General features: G+C 43.7%; 1 protein-coding gene across 8 annotated transcripts in view; it reads right to left on the bottom strand.

Moving 5' to 3' along the window:
* The window catches only part of ACAD10 (acyl-CoA dehydrogenase family member 10), a 47,943-nt gene extending 30,957 nt beyond the window's left edge, over window positions 1–16,986 (bottom strand). For 4 of the 8 annotated variants that reach the window (XR_007132153.1, XM_047759926.1, XM_047759929.1 and 1 more), the window contains exons 1-6: window positions 16,877–16,986; window positions 11,937–12,136; window positions 8,397–8,545; window positions 6,575–6,769; window positions 2,256–2,414; window positions 1,122–1,281 (exon numbers count right to left, since the gene is read on the bottom strand). Coding sequence is in view for 7 of the 8 variants with exons in the window: in XM_047759926.1 (XP_047615882.1) it covers window positions 1,122–1,281; window positions 2,256–2,414; window positions 6,575–6,769; window positions 8,397–8,545; window positions 11,937–12,123 (850 nt within the window). In the remaining variant the exon portion in view is untranslated. Of the gene's footprint in view, window positions 1–1,121; window positions 1,282–2,255; window positions 2,415–6,574; window positions 6,770–8,396; window positions 8,866–11,936; window positions 12,137–16,876 lie in introns of those variants that run through there. The other 4 variants (XM_047759930.1, XM_047759927.1, XM_047759928.1 and 1 more) reach the window with 4 other exon arrangements.
* Window positions 16,987–17,008: the final 22 nt, after the last annotated feature.

Below are 17,008 nucleotides of genomic sequence, written 5' to 3'. Positions count from 1 at the left end.
TTTTTTCCTTTTTAGAGCTGCACCCATGGCATATGGAAGTTCCCGAGCTAGGAGCTGAATTGGAGCTGCCTACACCACAGCCACAGCAACACCAGATCCGAGCCTCATCTGTGACCTATGCCACAGCCTGGGGCAATGCCAAATCCTTTACCCACTGAGCAAGGCCAGGAACTGAACCTGCATCCTCACATACTAGTCAGGTTCTTAACCTGATGAGCCACAACAGGAACTAAAAAGTTATCACATTTTAAATTCGTGCAACTTTTGGAGTTCCCGTCATGGCTCAGTGGTTAGCGAACCAAACTAGTATCCATGAGGACGCAGGTTCGATCCCTGGCCTCGCTCAGTGTGTTAAGGATCCGGCATTGCAGTGATGTAGGTCGTGTAGGTTGGCAGCTGTAGCTATTATTAGACCCTTAGCCTGGGAACCTCCATATGCCGCAATGTGGTCCTGAAAAGACCAAAAAAAAAAAAAAGAAAAAGAAAAAGAAAGAAAATTTGTGCAACTTTTAAGTCACCCTCACAAAACAGATTGTCATCTCAAAAATATCAGAAACAGGGAGTTCCCGTAGCGGCGCAGTGGTTAACGAATCCAACTGGGAACTGTGAGGTTGCGGGTTCGATCCCTGGCCTTCTTCAGTGGGTTAACGATCCAGTGTTGCCGTGAGCTGTGGTGTGGGTCGAAGACGTGGCTTGGATCCTGCGTCACTGTGGCTGTGGTGTAGGCCGGTGGCTACAGCTCCAATTAAACCCCTAGCCTGGGAACCTCCATATGCCATGGGAACGGCTCAAGAAAGGCCAAAAAAAAAAAAAAAATAAGAAACATTCAAACAACCCTAAGCACATACTGCAAGTTCCTCTCCTCAGGGACAGCCGTTTACAGGCGACTGCTGCCACGCTACATTCTCACATGGCAGAAGGAAGACGTACATTTTTGGTGATTCACAGAAAAGGAAGTTAATGCTTTTTCCAAAGCAAAACTGAGAATAGCCCTCAGGTCCGCTGGGCCACTGGCTATTTTCTTCAGCACATGGCCTCTTTGTGGCACATTCCACTAGAGATTGAAGGTGAGAGCCAGACTGAAAAGCCTGGCCTTTACCAAAATACAGAAACTTAAATACCTGTGGTTTGGATCCCCAGTAAGTCTCTGAGGTACTTCTCCAAGGAATCTTTGGGAATTTCCATTGTCTTTCTCACAGGGCGCGTGTTTGGAACAACCGTTCTCAACGTAAAACCCAAAAGAGTTTTCAATTCCTTCACCGCAGTCTCTGGGTCATTAACCTGGTTTCAAAGAGAATATTAAACATGGACCCCCGTCTACCCTGACCTCTCCTCCTGCCTGTTCTCTAGGAGGGTAGTGTTTAGAGGGAAATAACCAAAAACTCAGTTCTCTCTTTCTGAGCAAGGACTTGGGAGCCAGGATAATCAGCTACTGTGAAAACCTCAAAACGAGCTTCCTCTTCCCTTTTAATTCCTAACCACATTAAACTGTCTTATCTGCTAGAAGGAGAGCCAGTTAAAAGTCCAGGATACTCCCTCATGCTAGGAGGGCAGAATATTATGCTATAGTGTCCACTCTGTCCTATGGGCCCATCAGCTTATAATGAGAACCTATACATAGAAAGCTGGATGGTGACCCCCTCTCATGCGGTTTCTTGTACTTCAAAGCACTAGCGTGGCCCATGTGGCTGGTAGCTACTGGGTTCCCACCCGGAACAGCGTCACAAGGCCAGTCAGTCTGTCACCCCAAATGTCCTAAGCCTATCATTCACCTCCTGGTGTAACTCTTTTCTCAAACTGCCTTCTTAGTACCTGTGTGTCTTCCTTCCTACTGAAAATACAAGCGGCTAGACACCTAGATTTCATAATTAATAAAAAATAAAAGGACTATGGAAGGAATTCCTGTCGTGGCTCAGGGAAACAAATCTGACTAGTATTCATGACGACACAGGTTCAGTCCCTGGCTCCGCTCAGTGGGTTAAGGATCTGGCGTTGCCATGAGCTGTGGTGTAGGTCACAGATATGGCTCGGATCTGGTGTTGGCTGGCAGCTACAGCTCTGATTCGACCCCTAGCCTGGAAACCTCCATATGCCTTGGGTGCGGCCCCAAAAAGACAAAAAAAAAAAAAAAGACTATGACAGCATGGGCAAAAACCACTAACAGCAAATCCAATGGTGCGTGTAAGAGGACTAGACAGAAATGCTTACACTAGTGCCTAGGCCATAACAAGGGTCCAAAAAATAGTGACCATTACCTTAATGGTGTGAATACCAAGACTGGCAGCTGCTTTTAGATTCGGCCCTAAGTCTTCAAGCAAGATGCACTCAGAAGGCTTCCGGCCCAGCCGCTCTAAGCACAGCTTGTAGATCCTGGGGTCTGGCTTACAGATACCTTCCAAGCAAGACTCCACGACCTGAGGGAGGGAAAGGAAGGAGAGATGAATGTTCTTGTTTTGTTTCGTTTTGTTTTTTTGATTTTTATGGCCGCACCTGCGGTATAAGGAATTTCCCCGGCTAGGAGTCAAATTAGGGTTACACCTGCCAGCCTACGCCACAACCACAGCAATGCCAGATCCGAGCTGCATCAGCAACCTCTACCACAGCTCACAGCAGTGCTGGATCCCTGACCCACTGAGCAAGGCCAGGGATTGAACCCAGATCCTCATAGATACTAGTTGGATTCATTTCCATTGCACCACAACAGAAATTCCCATCTTCCCTATCTTAATGGTAGCTGGGAAACTTAGTGAAACTTGAATGGGTTCCAGAATGACAAAGCATTTTGCTCATGTTGGGTATGGTGGCTGTACAGAACAGAAAAAAAGCCACATGCTTTAGCTTTAGAGAAGGTGTTTCACCTTTTTTTTCCCCCCAGAAAGTATTTCACCATTTTGTTATTAAAAAAAACATGATTTTTAATGTCTATATTTCAAAAGTTAAAAAACAAAAAGCCATACTAGACAGATAAATCCCACAGGAGCTCTGACACCAAAAAGACTTTCAGTGGCAAAGACATGGCTCCCTTCATGCAAAGAGCCTCCTGCATCCTGATGGCCATGCCTCAACCTGCATCTGATGCGGAACTGGTGGGCAGGGAGAGCGTGAGGGGGCACTGCTGAGGGTTCAGAACCCTGAAAAAGCTGTCTCAGTGTCAGGTTCCCTCTGATGCAGCAACCCCGGAAGTCCTCTTACACTGTTCCCAGGGCTTGATCTCCTGTAAGGAGGCCTAAAACAGCCATAGAGGCCTGCAACTAAGAAGGCCTCTATGAATAGAACTAAATCCCTCATTGAAAGGACCCTTGCTCTCCAAGACCAAAGACAAACCGAAGGCCCCTCCCTCTCCTCCAAATTCCAGTTGTTCAAGTTTGGAAGAAAACTGCCCTTTCAGGCAAATAAATGTCCTGAATAAAGTGGACCTCTCTACTCAGTCTTCCTGATCTCCTAAGAACCTGAATGAACTAAAAGACAAAGAAGTTTGTCCTAAAGAAAATATCAGTAGTGGGTAGTGGAGAAGCCAGGTGTTTTAGGCATCAATCAAGCTACCATACGTCAGGAAAGCAGCACAGCTTGGGGGCCAGGGCCAAGTCTGACAAGCAGACACCTCCTCTCCTAGACAATTATGTTTGGGGAAGTGGAAAAATTCTTGAGATTTAAGTTGGATAACATCACTGGCCTTCTCTTTGTTCTATTGTGCAAGACAAAAAAGTTTTAGAGATGTGTTTCATAGCCATGTGAATATACTTAATGACATAGAACTATGTATTTGAAAATGGTTAGGATGGTAAATCTTATGTCATGTATTCTTTTAAAGTAAAAAATAATGTAAAAAATTTTAATTAAAAAGCAAATTAGGAGGAATTCCCATTGTGGCATAATGGCATTGGCAGCATTCTGGAGACTGGGAAGCAGGTTCAATCCCCAGCCCAGCACAGTGGGTTAAGAATCTGGAATTGCTACTGATGTGGCTGGGGTCACTGCTCTAGTGCTGGTTCAATTCCTGGCCCGGGAACTTCTGCATGCCACGGGCATGGCCAAAAAAAAAAAGAAGGAAAAATAAGAATGAAAAAACAAATTAGATGAACAGCATCTAAAAGCCGCATATACCTCAGCATAAATAGATTCCTATAATATTGTTGAAAAGTTCAGGAACAGCCTCGAGTGATGATGGGGATCACAGGCATGGTTACATTAGCTTTTACCAAAATATATTTTTATCCTTATAGCTTTAGAGAAAAAAAAAAGTACACTCTTGCTTTTTGAGGAAATGGATTTTCAAAACTACAAGTCCCCTGCAACATCAGAACATGAAAACACATCAGAAAAGCTGAAGGAAGGAGTTCCTGTCGTGGCAGAGCAGAAACGAATCCAACTAGGAACCACGAGGTCACAGGTTCAATCCCTGGCCTCACTCAGTGGGCCTCACCCACCCTAACCCTAACCCTAACCCTAACCTTAATCCAGCGTTGCCGTGAGCTGTGGTGTAGGTCACAAACGGCTCGGATCTGGATTGCTGTGGCTCTGGCGTAGGCCAGCAGCAACAGCTCTGACTTAGACCCCAAATCTGGGAACTCCCATATGCAACGGGCGCAGTCCTAAAAGGACAAAAGACAGAAAAAAAAAAAAAAGAAAGAAAAGAAAAGAAAAGCTGAAGGAAAGCATACGCCAGGGGACTTGTGAAGTTTGAATAAATACATCCATTGTTTTAAAGAAGCTCACAGGTCTTTAAGTAGTTGAAGGGCCCAGTGTGAGCCTGGCCAACTTATTTTGTCCAGATAAAGATATTATCCTGATAGCCACACTGGATGGAAGGGATCTCTGAAAATAATCACAATGTATGAATACTTAATTATGTTCCAGGCATGCTGTAAAGTGCTTTTCATGCATTATTCCCTGGGATTCACAGAGCTACCCTAAACAAGGAAAATTGCCATTCTTGAACTACAGGCAAGAAAACTAAGGTTCAGAGAATCAAAGCTAACCCCCACAGCAAGCTGCAGAGACAAGATTCCAATCTGGCTGAGGTCCCTGAGCACCCACAGGGGAGGATGCTTGGAGGAGGGCTATGCTGTGGACGAACAGGGAAACCAAAAATCAAAGTGGGTAAGGAAGCAGGCAGCTGTGCAGAAGAAAGAGAAGTCTATCTCTGACCAGCTCTATACAAGAAGTGGAGAGGTGGCAAGTGAAAACAGCATTGGGTTCAAAGGTTAATTTCCAACATTTGTGCTTCAAATTTCTCCCTGTCAATCCAACTAGACTTTATGTTCTAAAACAGAACTATCCAGGAGTTTTCTAGTGCCTAGTGAGTTAAGGATCTGGCATCACTACTGTGGCTTGGGTCACTGCTGTGGTACAGATTTGATCCCTGGCCTAGGAACTTCCAAAAGCTGAGGGCACAGCCAAAATAAAATAAAATTTAAATTTAAAAATAAAATAGCTATCTAAAGAACTTTCTACAATAGAAATACTATACCTGCCCTGTCCAACACAAAAGCCACTAGCCACACATAGCAACTGACCACTTGAAATGTGGCAAATGCATATTCCAGAGGCAGGCCTTGTATCTGTTACATTAAGTAGAGGATCCCTTCACGCCTAGCCAATGCTGAGCACACAGTAACTGCTCACTGTGTTTTCTGACCAAATAAAGTTTAAGCAAGTCATCTACCAATAATTCGTTATCTATCCCAGGACAGTGTTCTACTTTCCCTTGGGAGATGGAGACTCTTTCACAGAAGTAACCTGACATAGGTACATTGACAGTCCAGCCCTTTGCACACTGTCCCATACAGGAGCCATCAGCCATACATGATTATTTACATTTAAGTTCAAATGAAATAGAATTCAGTTCCTCAATGACACTAGCCACACTTCAAGTGTGGTATAGCCATATATGACTAGTAGTGACCATAATGGACATTTCTGTTAAGGCAGAAAGTTTTTTTGGGCAGTACTGGTCTAAGGATTAATGTCACAGGAACAGACAGCAATGTGGTTGGTCTTTGAAAAGGTCAAAGGGCCCATGAAGAAGTGAGGGCTGGAGTTCCCATACCAGCTCAGTGGAAACAAACCCGACTAGTATCCATCAGGATGCGGTTTGATCCCAGGCCTCACACAGTGGGTTAAGGATCCAGCGTTGCCATGAGCTGTGGAGTAGGTTGCAGACTCGGCTCAGATCTGGTGTTGCTGCGGCTGTGGCGTTGGCCAGCAGCTGTAGCTCTGATTGGACCCCTAGCCTGGGAATTTCCACATGCCAGGTTTGGCCCTGAAAAAAAAGTGATGGCTGATAGAAGTGCCTGTGTTATCTGATGACTAAGGCTCAAATCCAGAATGAAAGGGAGCCTCTAAAGCTGAGGTTTCAACCAATTATCAAATCCCATAAATGTCTGACCTTGCTAAGAGCTCAGTGATATTTTAAAAGTCCTCTTTTCCACCTGTTATGTCTAATCCTAACTGAGTCAACTGTGTGAATAAAAAAAAAAAAAAATTCACTCAAGACCTGCTGAGAGGCAGTGTTAATGCTGCATCCTGAAGCAAGGACAGAGATTCTGATTGTTCAGAATCACTTTGAACTTACCACATCAAACTGTTTCCGGTCCAAGGGCAAAAAGCTTTTCCCATTGGGAAGAAAAAAATTATTGCTCAAGAGTGCAGTTTGAAGGCCTTTTGCCCGAATCTGAGTTATGGTCTCAGTCATCACTGGGAACTGCTTTACCACTTGCTCATTGGTCAGCAGAAAGGAAAAGAAGTCCACAGACATGTCGGTCTTTGACTAAGAAGGGGGGAGGGCAAAGGAGAACCAGCAATCAGTAAGAGTAAGAACAGCTTATCACCAACACAGAAAAACACATAATCCTGGCTTTCTACCACTCCCTGGTAATAGGACCCAGGCCCATTGGCTTGCTGCCTAAAGGAAATTTCTCCCTCAGCTTTTCTGTAGAACTTCGCGTATAACGTTGTAAAATAAAGTGATGTAATGGTTATGGAATGGAGCTATTTATATCAATATTCCAGTTAAATGAGTTCTTTATTTCACTCCCCTCTTGTCAATTTTAAAAAGATTCAGGAGTTCCCATTGTGGAGCAGTGGAAATGAATCTGATTAGTTTCCATGAGGATGCAGGTTCAATCCTTGGCCTCGCTAAGTGGGTCGGGGATCCAGCGTTGCCGAGAGCTGTGATATAGGTTGCAGATGCAGCTTGGATCCCATCCCATGATGCTGTGGCTGTGATGTAGGTCGGCAGCTGTAGTTCCAATATGCCCTAGCCTGGGAATTTCCATATACCGCAAGTGTGGCACTAAAAAGCAAAACAAACAAACAAACAAACAAACAAAAAAAGATTCAGAAGAACCTAAGAAAATACATCAATCTCTAAAAGTGTATTAAGCAGATGTAATTTAATTTTTAAGATCCAGGAGACATTTGATGATTTTGTATTAACTCAGCTTCACCATTATGAATTGAACATCAATTTCTGATCAATTATTGTGTTTTTAAATTCAGTCTGTGTAGGTTTTGAAAACTCATATTATGTTTCAAAATCTGCAAGGGTAAGTCTACTATTTTATATACATATACACACATATACTTTACAACAGATTTATTGAAATACAATTCACATACTATACAATGACCATTTAAACTATAAAATTCAATGGTTTTTAATATATTCACAAAGTTGTTCAAATATCACCACAATCAATTTTATAACATTTTCATCACCCTAAGAAGAAACCCCATACCCATCAGCAAGCAGTCCACTACCCATTCCCCGACCCCTATCCTCCCAGTCCTACAAAATAACAACTCTACTCTCTGTTTCTACAGACGACCTGTTCTGGACATTTCATGTAAGTGGAATCACACATGTGGTCTTTTGGAGCTGGCTTCTTTCTTTCACTTAGCATAAAGTTTTATCTATATATTTATATTTAAATATTTAATAGCATAACCAAGTGAATGACATTAAGTACATTCATTGTTGTGCAACAAACCACCATCCATTCACAGAATTTTACTGTATCTTAAATTATGTTTTAGCAGGGTAACTGTGAGGGTTACATGAATTAATATAAATAGCTTAGAACAATGCACACTCCAGAATAAGGCTAATATTATTACTGCTTTAAATAAGCTTTCTGCTCAAAGCCACCATGTAAGCAACTCTAGTTTCAGATGAACAATAACTGGTGGAGGGACTTAGGGAGTAATATTTTTACTTTTTCATTCATGTAGTTAAAGTTGAGTAACTGGGGATAGAAATAATAGCTTAAAATCTTATAATGGGATTATTAGGTTTTCCCTTCTTTATTTTTATTTTAAACAACTTAATGGATGAGTGTTGCATCCACTACTCTAGGCAAAAAGAATATAGAAATTCAAGTATGTTTATCACTCACAATTTCAGAACAAAGTTTCCTAAATTCTTGTAAGAAATCTTCTATTGTTATCTCTGCTCTCATAAATTTCATCCAGGGCCCATTTTCACCACCTGAGCTCAAGGCCTTCAATACAGTTCCAGAAGGGATATGGTTCCGTACTTCCCATTCTACCAGAAGCAAAACATTCAGTAAGTGAAATAATATATGGTCAAATAGCTGGAGCTTGGGGAACAGGGGAATTACCATGCAGATTCCTGTGGTTTCACCGTGATGCCAGGTGGGTTCTATCTGAAATTCAGAGAAATTCAGGAAATACAAAATCTCAGCCTTAGACCTCCAAGAGAACAGTGACATTAATTTGTGTGACTGAGGGGACACTGCTGCCAAGCATCAGGTCCATGCCACCAGCTTAAGATGACTCTGGACACTGCATGATGAACTTTCTTCTCACTAGCTGGTTCAGATATATTAGGTCACTCCCATGGTCCTAGGACAAGGTAAGGAAGCATGTGAGGAAATAAACCAGATTCTGACAGCAAGTCAAAACAAGCCCTTCATTTTATAAACTAGGAATCCTTCATGGCGGTGTAACTGGTACACCAAAACACCCACTTGGGGGTGCTATCTTTGAAGAATAACGAACAAAGTTTCTGTCTACAGAGAACTAAGTGGATAGGTGGATCAGCATTGTGTATACTGGGAACACTTAGACAGGGGTTACTTTTCCTTGTACAAGGGTGTCTTTCTTTCTATAATACAGCTGCTGTGGAGCAAACAATATATATAGCATCTATGACATAACGTACTTTACACATCTTTTGTTTTGATAAAGTAATGCCTGTACACTGAAAATATTTCAGACAATATAGAAAGGTGTAAAAAACAAAGCAATCTCCTTCTTCAGAAATAACCAACGTGGAGTTAGTTCCCTAGAGGCCTAGTAGTTAAGGATTTGGTGACATCTCTGCTGTGGCTCCAGTCCAATCCCTGATCCAGGAATTTCTGCATGCTGCAGGTGTGGCCAAATAAATTAATTAAAAGTGTATTTTATTTATTTTTTTGTCTTTTTTTGCTATTTCTTCGGCTGCTCCCGTGGCATATGGAGGTTCCCAGGCTAAGGGTCGAATCGGAGCTGTAGCCACCGGCCTACAGCAACTCGGGATCCGAGCCGCGTCTGCGACCTACACCACAGCTCACGGCAATGCCGAATCGTCAACCCACTGAGCAAGGGCAGGGACCGAACCCGAAACCTCATTGTTCCTAGTCGGATTCGTTAACTGCGCCACGACGGGAACTCCTTTTTTTAAAAAAGAACTAAGAAGTAACAAATGTGACCAATACAGTATGTCTTTTGAGAGTAGCAGGACTTTAAAAACTCAATCCAAATAATACTACTTTAATTTTTGAACTAAACTGTAGAGCAGATTTTAGCATCTCAGTGCTGGCCAGCATGCAAGGAAAGTAGCACTCTTGCATGTTCTTGATGGGAGTATAAACAAGTACAACCTCCATGAAGTGCAAAATTTTAAATGCACATACAATTCATGTAGTAGTTCCACCTCCAGGAATTTCTCCATCCAGATATATTTATAAAAATAAGCAAAGATTATGTACATGGCTGTTATATAAAACTGTTCATAGGAGTTCCTGTTGCGGCGCAGTGGTTAATGAATCCGACTAGGAACCATGAGGCTTCCGGTTCAATCCCTGCCCTTGCTCAGTGGGTTAACGATTTGGCGTTGCCCTGAGCTGTGGTGTAGGTTGCAGACGCAGCTCAGATCCCGAGTTGCTGTGGCTCTGGCATAGGCCAGCGGCTACAGCTCCAATTTGACCCCTAGCCTGGGAACCTCCATATGCTACAGGAGCGGCCCAAGAAATGGCAAAAAGACAAAAAAATAAATAAATAAAATTGTTTATAATGATAAGAACTGGAAACTTACATACATGTCAATAAAGGGCTTGCTAAATCTACCATGTTACAGCCATATATTTGAATACTACACAGACATTAAAATGCATAAAGTAGACAGAGGTTTGGCAAAATATGGGCTGGAGACCTAATCTGGCTCCCATCTGGTTTTGTTTTTTTTTTTTTTTTTTTTTTTTTGCTTTTTAGGACCGTACTTGGAGCATATGGAGGTTCCCAGGCTAGGGGTGGAATTGGAGCTGCCGGCCTACACCACAGCCACAACATCAGATTCAAGCCATGTCTGCAACCTACACCACAGCTCATGGCGGAACCTTAGCCAATGAGCAAGGCCAGGGATTGAAACTGCAACCCCATGGTTCCTAGTCGGATTCATTTCCATTCATTTCCACTGCGCTCTGACAGGAGCTCCCATCTGCCTTTTTTTTTTTTGTCTTTTCTGGGGCCACGCCCGCAGCATAGGGAGGTTCCCAGTCTAGGAGTCTAATCGGAGCTATAGCTGCCAGCCTATGCCACAGGCACTGCAACTCGGGATCCAAGCCACATCTGCGACCTACACCACAGCTCACGACAACGCCGGATCCTTAACCTACTGAGCAAGGCCAGGGATCAAACCCGCAACCTCATGGTTCCTAGTTGGATTTGTTAACCACTGAGCCACGATGGAAACTCCCCCATCTGCTTTTGTAAATAAAGTTTTATTGGAACACAATAAAGCACACCTACTTGTTTAACATGGTCTATGGCTGTTTCTGGTTCCAATGATGGAGGTGAACAGCTGTTGATAGTGACTGTATGGCTCACAAAAGCAATCTGGCCCTTGACAAAAAAAGTTTGCTAATCCCTGAACTAGACCTATGCCTACTGTTATGAAAAAGTTGCCAAAATGTTGTACTGACGAGAGTTCCAGTCGTGGCTCAGTGGCTAACGAATCCAACTAGGAACCATGAGGTTGCAGGTTTGATCCCCGGCCTTGCTCAGTGGGTTAAGGATCTGGCGTTGCCCTGAGCTGTGGTGTAGGTTGCAGACTTGGCTCGGATCCTGTGTTGCTGTGGCTGTGGCGCAGGCTGACGGCTATGGCTCCAATTTGACCCCTAGCCTGGGAATCTCCATAAGCCGTGAGAGCAGTCCAAGAAATGGCAAAAACACACACACAAAAAAAAAAAAATTGTACTGAGTCCAAAAAAAAAAAAAGGAAAGGTACAGAACAGTTTGTATACCATGACCTAATCTGTATAGATGCAGTTTACACACACACACACTCACATATATACAGGCAATTTTTGGAAGGATAAACAACAAACTTAACATAATGATAACCAATGAAGTCTGGAATGAGTGGAGACAGGTAGAGGTAGCAGCAAGAAATTTATCTTTGCATTTTTTCAAAGACATTTTTAGGACCAACTATCAATAAATGAGGTTGGCATCACTGAGTTTCTGTACAGAAAAAATTCAACGAAATCCCTATCCTCAGCCACTAACTGTTGCTTGAATTTAATTCAAGAGCAAGAACAGTAACCTGTGGGTGACAGTGCTTCCCAAATGTTCCTCCTGGTCTCCCCTCATCACCCTCTTCTCTACCCCCCAAATCCCCAGACTCCAAAGGTCAAACAGAATCAAGAGCTCACCTGCAGCCATCTTCCCTGGAGAAGGAATGAGAACTCCACCCATGTCAAAAATCACTGCTCTGTAGGTGCTGCCTCCAGAGTGTCTCCATCGCCGGGTTCCCTGGTGCCCACATGGGAGGTGCTTCAGGGAGGCAGCCCTCCAAGCCCGCTGGAGCTGTGAGGACCCTAGAAGCCACCTTATGCACATGTTGAGGCCTAGGCTGTGGAGAATGCAAAGGACACAGTTTGCCTTCACTGCCTCCAACCAGAACTCCCTCCATCCTGCTGCTCAGGGGCCCCACCTGCACATCACTGACCTCCACCAGCACTGCACACCGGAGCTGGAACTGACTCAGTGTCTCCACCTGCCCTGACCCCTGCTTTCCTAAGTTCCTGAGCTCAGGGAAGTGCTTGGCATCCTCTTAGCTGCCCAAGTCCAGGATTCCCTCAGCCCTCTGCCAGACACTTCCACTCTGGGTGCTCTGCGCTGCCCACCCTTCCTCCCAAAGATCTCCACCCACCTCTCTCCACTCTCACTGCATGATCTCACCCACAGACCAGGGCCAATGACTCCCAATGGGTCCTCTTGCCTCCTCTCAAACCCCTTATTCTTTCTTCACTCTTCAACCAGTTACCATTCAAAACTGCAAATCTGACCATATCCTAACCTTGTTCCAAACCTCCAATGGCCCCCCACTGAAGGTTAAGATGAACTCTCAGTTCCTTAACCTGCCTGAAAAGGCTCTCTAACATCTGCCTCTCCCCTTTGGGCAACAGCTCTTCCTCCTATTTCACCTTAACCTGGATGATCTGGACACGCACAAGCACATCAGCTTCCTCAAACACTTGATGCCCTCCTCCTGAATCTGGTTTTCCTTGGCCTGGGGAGCTACCTTACATGTTACCTGTCTAATTCCAATTGTTCTTTAGGTTGTAGTTTGCCCATCATTTCCTGAAACCTCTTCTGGTGACCAGAAAGGACAGATGAGGAGTCTCTCCTGTACACTCCCACGATGCCCAGTTCTCACCTCCTCCCAGCACTCATCTCCTCCCAGCACTCATGCCACCAAATCATCATCCCTCCCACAGAGTAAGGCCATGACCTCCTGACTGTTCTCCATTGCCTCTTTTCTAAACTTACTTTCAAAAAGCTTAGAAAAAAATATCATACCCACACAACACACATGCATGTATACAGATATATGAATGTATATACACATGTACAGACAGAAACCAAATGTGGAAAAATATTAATAATTAGACAATCTAGGTAAAGGGTGCATAATGAAAGGTATATGAGAGATCATTGTACTATTCTTTCAACACTTCTATAGCTCTGAAATAAAAACCCAGGGAAAGGAGTTCCCTGGCGGCTTAGAAGTTAAGAACTTGGCATTGTCACTGCTGTGGCACAGGTTCGATCCCTGACTTGGGAACTTCCACATGCCATAGGCGCAGTCGGGGGTGGTGGTGGGGAAACTGGTGAAAAAAATAATTACACCAAATTCTATTTGCAGTCAGTTTCACTTGAAAATCTTGAAGCTTCTCATGTGATATCTATGGTTAAAAAGCTTACTAAGAAGAAAGATAGAACAAACAGGTTGTAAGACAGCCTGCGAGTTCATGGTAGTCACTTCAGTGTCACCATAAGGACTAAATAAACTATGTAAGAGTCTAAAGAAAGGATTCTTTTTTTTTCTTTTTAGACTTTTGTCTTTTTAGGACTGCATCCGTGGCAAATGGAGGTTCCCAGGCTAGGTGTCTAATCGGAGCTGTTACTGCCAGCCTACACCAGAGCCACAGCAATGACAGATTGGAGCCAAGTCTGCGACCTATACCACAGCTCACAGCAATGCAGATCCTTAGCCCACTGAGCGAGGCCAGGGATCGAACCCCAACCTCATGGTTCCTAGTTGGATTCGTTTCCGCTGTGCCACGATGGGAACTCCAAAAAAGGATTCTTAAGAAGTAAATGTTCAGGAGTGCCCGTTGTGGCACAGCGAACTAATATCCATAAGGATGAGGGTTCAATCTCTGGCCTCGCTCAGTAGGTCAGGGATCCAGCATTGCTGTGAGCTGTGGTGTAGGTCACAGACTCAGCTCAGATCCCAAGTTGCCATGGCTGTGGTGTAGGCTGTGGCTGTGGTATAAGCAGCTGTAGCTCTGATTCGACCCCTAGCCTGGGAACTTCCATATGCCGCAGGTGCAAGCCTAAAAAGCAAAAATAAATAAATAAATAAAAGAAATATTCAAAACTGATAAAATGTGTTTCTCATGTAATTGGAAATCTGCTGGATTGGGGCATGAATGTCAAAATGAAAAATGTAGAGGCTGACATGTATTTTGGGTTTTACTTATGTTCCTATGCCAAGGCCACAGTTAATGATGGAAGGAGAAATTTATTTATAGGCTTCTAAAAATGTCAACATTTTTTGCAACACTTTGTCAATACTAAGGGCTTAACGGAGCTCGAACAGTATCTGCGGGGCCTGAAAGGCTGACTTTCATCCTCACGGAGGACACTGTCCTCACACTTCCGCTAATGGATGAGTGGGCACTGCTCCCACGACCAGCTTTCTCCCTCCAACTAGAGATGATGGTTCTGTCCTAGTCATTTCCCAACACTCTTCAGAGCAGGAAAATGCTGTGATTTCTCACACCGGCTGGTACTGCCCACTGACTGGGACAACTTTGCCTGCTTTATCCACAGGTAAACTTATTTTTTGATCACAGGCTCAGTTTTACCTCCTCCAGAGAGGCTATTCTTTCTTTTTCCTAGAAAACTCTGATACTACTTTTTTTTTTCACTCTCATTGCTTCTTCTCCATACCTTCACTAAAGCACTTACCCCATCACACAGTCCCTGTTTTCAAATGCATCTGCTCCTATACTTGTAAGCTCCTTAAGGAAAGGCCTATCTTATTTCATCTTTGTGTACATCCATCCTGAGACCTAGCACAGTGTCTAGACACACAGCAGGTGCTTAGTAGAAACATGACTTGGAAAGATGAATAAACTGCATGAATCGGAAAATAGGGGAAAGCAGGAGACAAGCATAGTGGTTGACAGTGTAACAAGCCCAATTTGCCCATCTCTAGCTACTAATTCTAGTTGTCTGGAACTGGCATTTTCCTTCCGTATTTTTTTTAATTTTTTTTATTACTCAATGAATTTATTACATTTATAGTTATACAATGATCATTCCTTCGTTATTATAAAGAACATTTGTCTTCTTGCCTCTCAGAATGAGATCAGTATTTTAATGGGGATTTGCTACCTAAATTATGTTTTTCTAAATATGAACACACAAGGTATGTTGTCACATATTAAAGAGATGGTTTAGGAGTTCCCGTTGTGGTTCAGCAGAAACGAACCCAACTAATATCCAGGAAGATTCGGGTTCGATCTCTGGCCCCGCTCAGTGGGTTAAGGATCTGGCATTGTTGTGAGTTGTAGTGTAGGTTGCAGATGCAGCCGCAGCCTGGATCTGGTGTTGCTGTGGCTGTGGTGTAGGCTGGCAGCTGTAGCTCCAATTCAACCCCCAGCCTGGAAACTTCCATATGCCACAAGCGTGGCCCTAAATAGCAAAAAATAAAAATAAAAAATAAATAAATGGTTTAGTAGAGGTTGAGTGTTGGCTCTAGACTCAGACTGCATGGGTTCAAAGTCTAGTTCTGACATGTGCTGAGTGTGAGTTCCTGAGCAAATTATTCTCCAGGCCTCAGGTTCCTCCTCCCTAAAATGGGAATAATTATAGTTCCTGAATCATGAAACTGTTGCTACTATTATATAAAATAAAGCATGTAAAGCACTCAAGTTAGTTCCTGGTACACCATTAAATGTTTTCTATTATTACAATATACTACAAAAAAGTTCACATGACGTCTCATGTGTTATATACACATAATATATGCATATGGCATATGGAGTTTCACATAAATCAGTGATTGACAATGGGCAATTTTGGCCCCAAGGGGACATCTGGGAGTAGCTAAAGATATTTTTAGTTGTCACCACTTGGGAGGTAATACTGGCATCTAGTGGATTAGGCCAGGGATGCTGCTAATTATCTTACAAAGCACAGGATGTACACTCCCTCCAAAGAATTATCAGAGCCCAAAATGTTAATAGTGCATAAGGTGAGAAACCCTCATATAAAGTGTGTAATGAAACTATTTCATAGGATGCAGTAATATCAAGCTATAAATATCACCTGGTCGTGTTATATGCATTGACAGTCCACACACTCACACGTGTCCATAATGTGCTATGACACATCTTACATGTCCCAATAGCATATGCCTAGAACAGCATCCTAGCACATATACACGGTATATGGATTGATTGTGGCTCTCCATGTCTACATGTTAAAGGGAGTCTGAGGTACTGGAAAGGATGCTGACTCATAAAAACTGATGTAAATAGAGTTGCAGGCTCTACTCCTTTCATTCTCACAGCTATATAAGATTATTCCAATTTTACGCAAAACCTAACTCAAGTTCACAAAACTGGTGACCAAAATCTACTGCATAAGAACAGGAACTGGGTGTTCATCTTATTCACCAATGCATCCCCACCACCCCAACCTAGGCTCTCAGTAACCACTTGTGAAGTGGGACCTAGATGTATCTCTAGTACTGGGCTCTTAACCAGCCCACCACCCTACTTTAACAGAATCAGAATCACTGCCATTGAGTTCCGACTCCCCGTGAGCCCTCAGAGAAGTGGCTTCACTTCTCTGAGCCTCAGCGCACCTATCTGTAAAGTGTCACTGACACAAAGCAACCCTGCCTAAAGCTAGGGCGAGAGGTCAAACACTGTAAAAAGAAGCAAGAGCTCTCAGCAAGGCGCGGGTTCCTCAGACTATCCTGAGACCTTGCGGGGAACCAGAGAGACCTTTTGCCGTCAATTGAGCGGGGCTGAAAGCAAGGCCTCTCGGGCCTGGGCGCAAACCCACCGACCTGCCTAACGAGGACCGGTGATCCTCCAGACGGGCCTCTTCCACGACCTCTACGAGATCCCGTCGAGAAGGGCCCAGGTTTACCACCGCGAGGCTCACGCCAGTCACGTGTAGGCCACTTCACCCAATCAGA

Source organism: Phacochoerus africanus, chromosome 15, assembly GCF_016906955.1.
Source record: "Phacochoerus africanus isolate WHEZ1 chromosome 15, ROS_Pafr_v1, whole genome shotgun sequence".
In the NCBI taxonomy this organism is placed as follows: Eukaryota; Metazoa; Chordata; class Mammalia; order Artiodactyla; family Suidae; genus Phacochoerus; species Phacochoerus africanus.
Note: the sequence above shows the minus strand (reverse complement) of the source record. Positions and strands in the feature narration are given on the sequence as shown.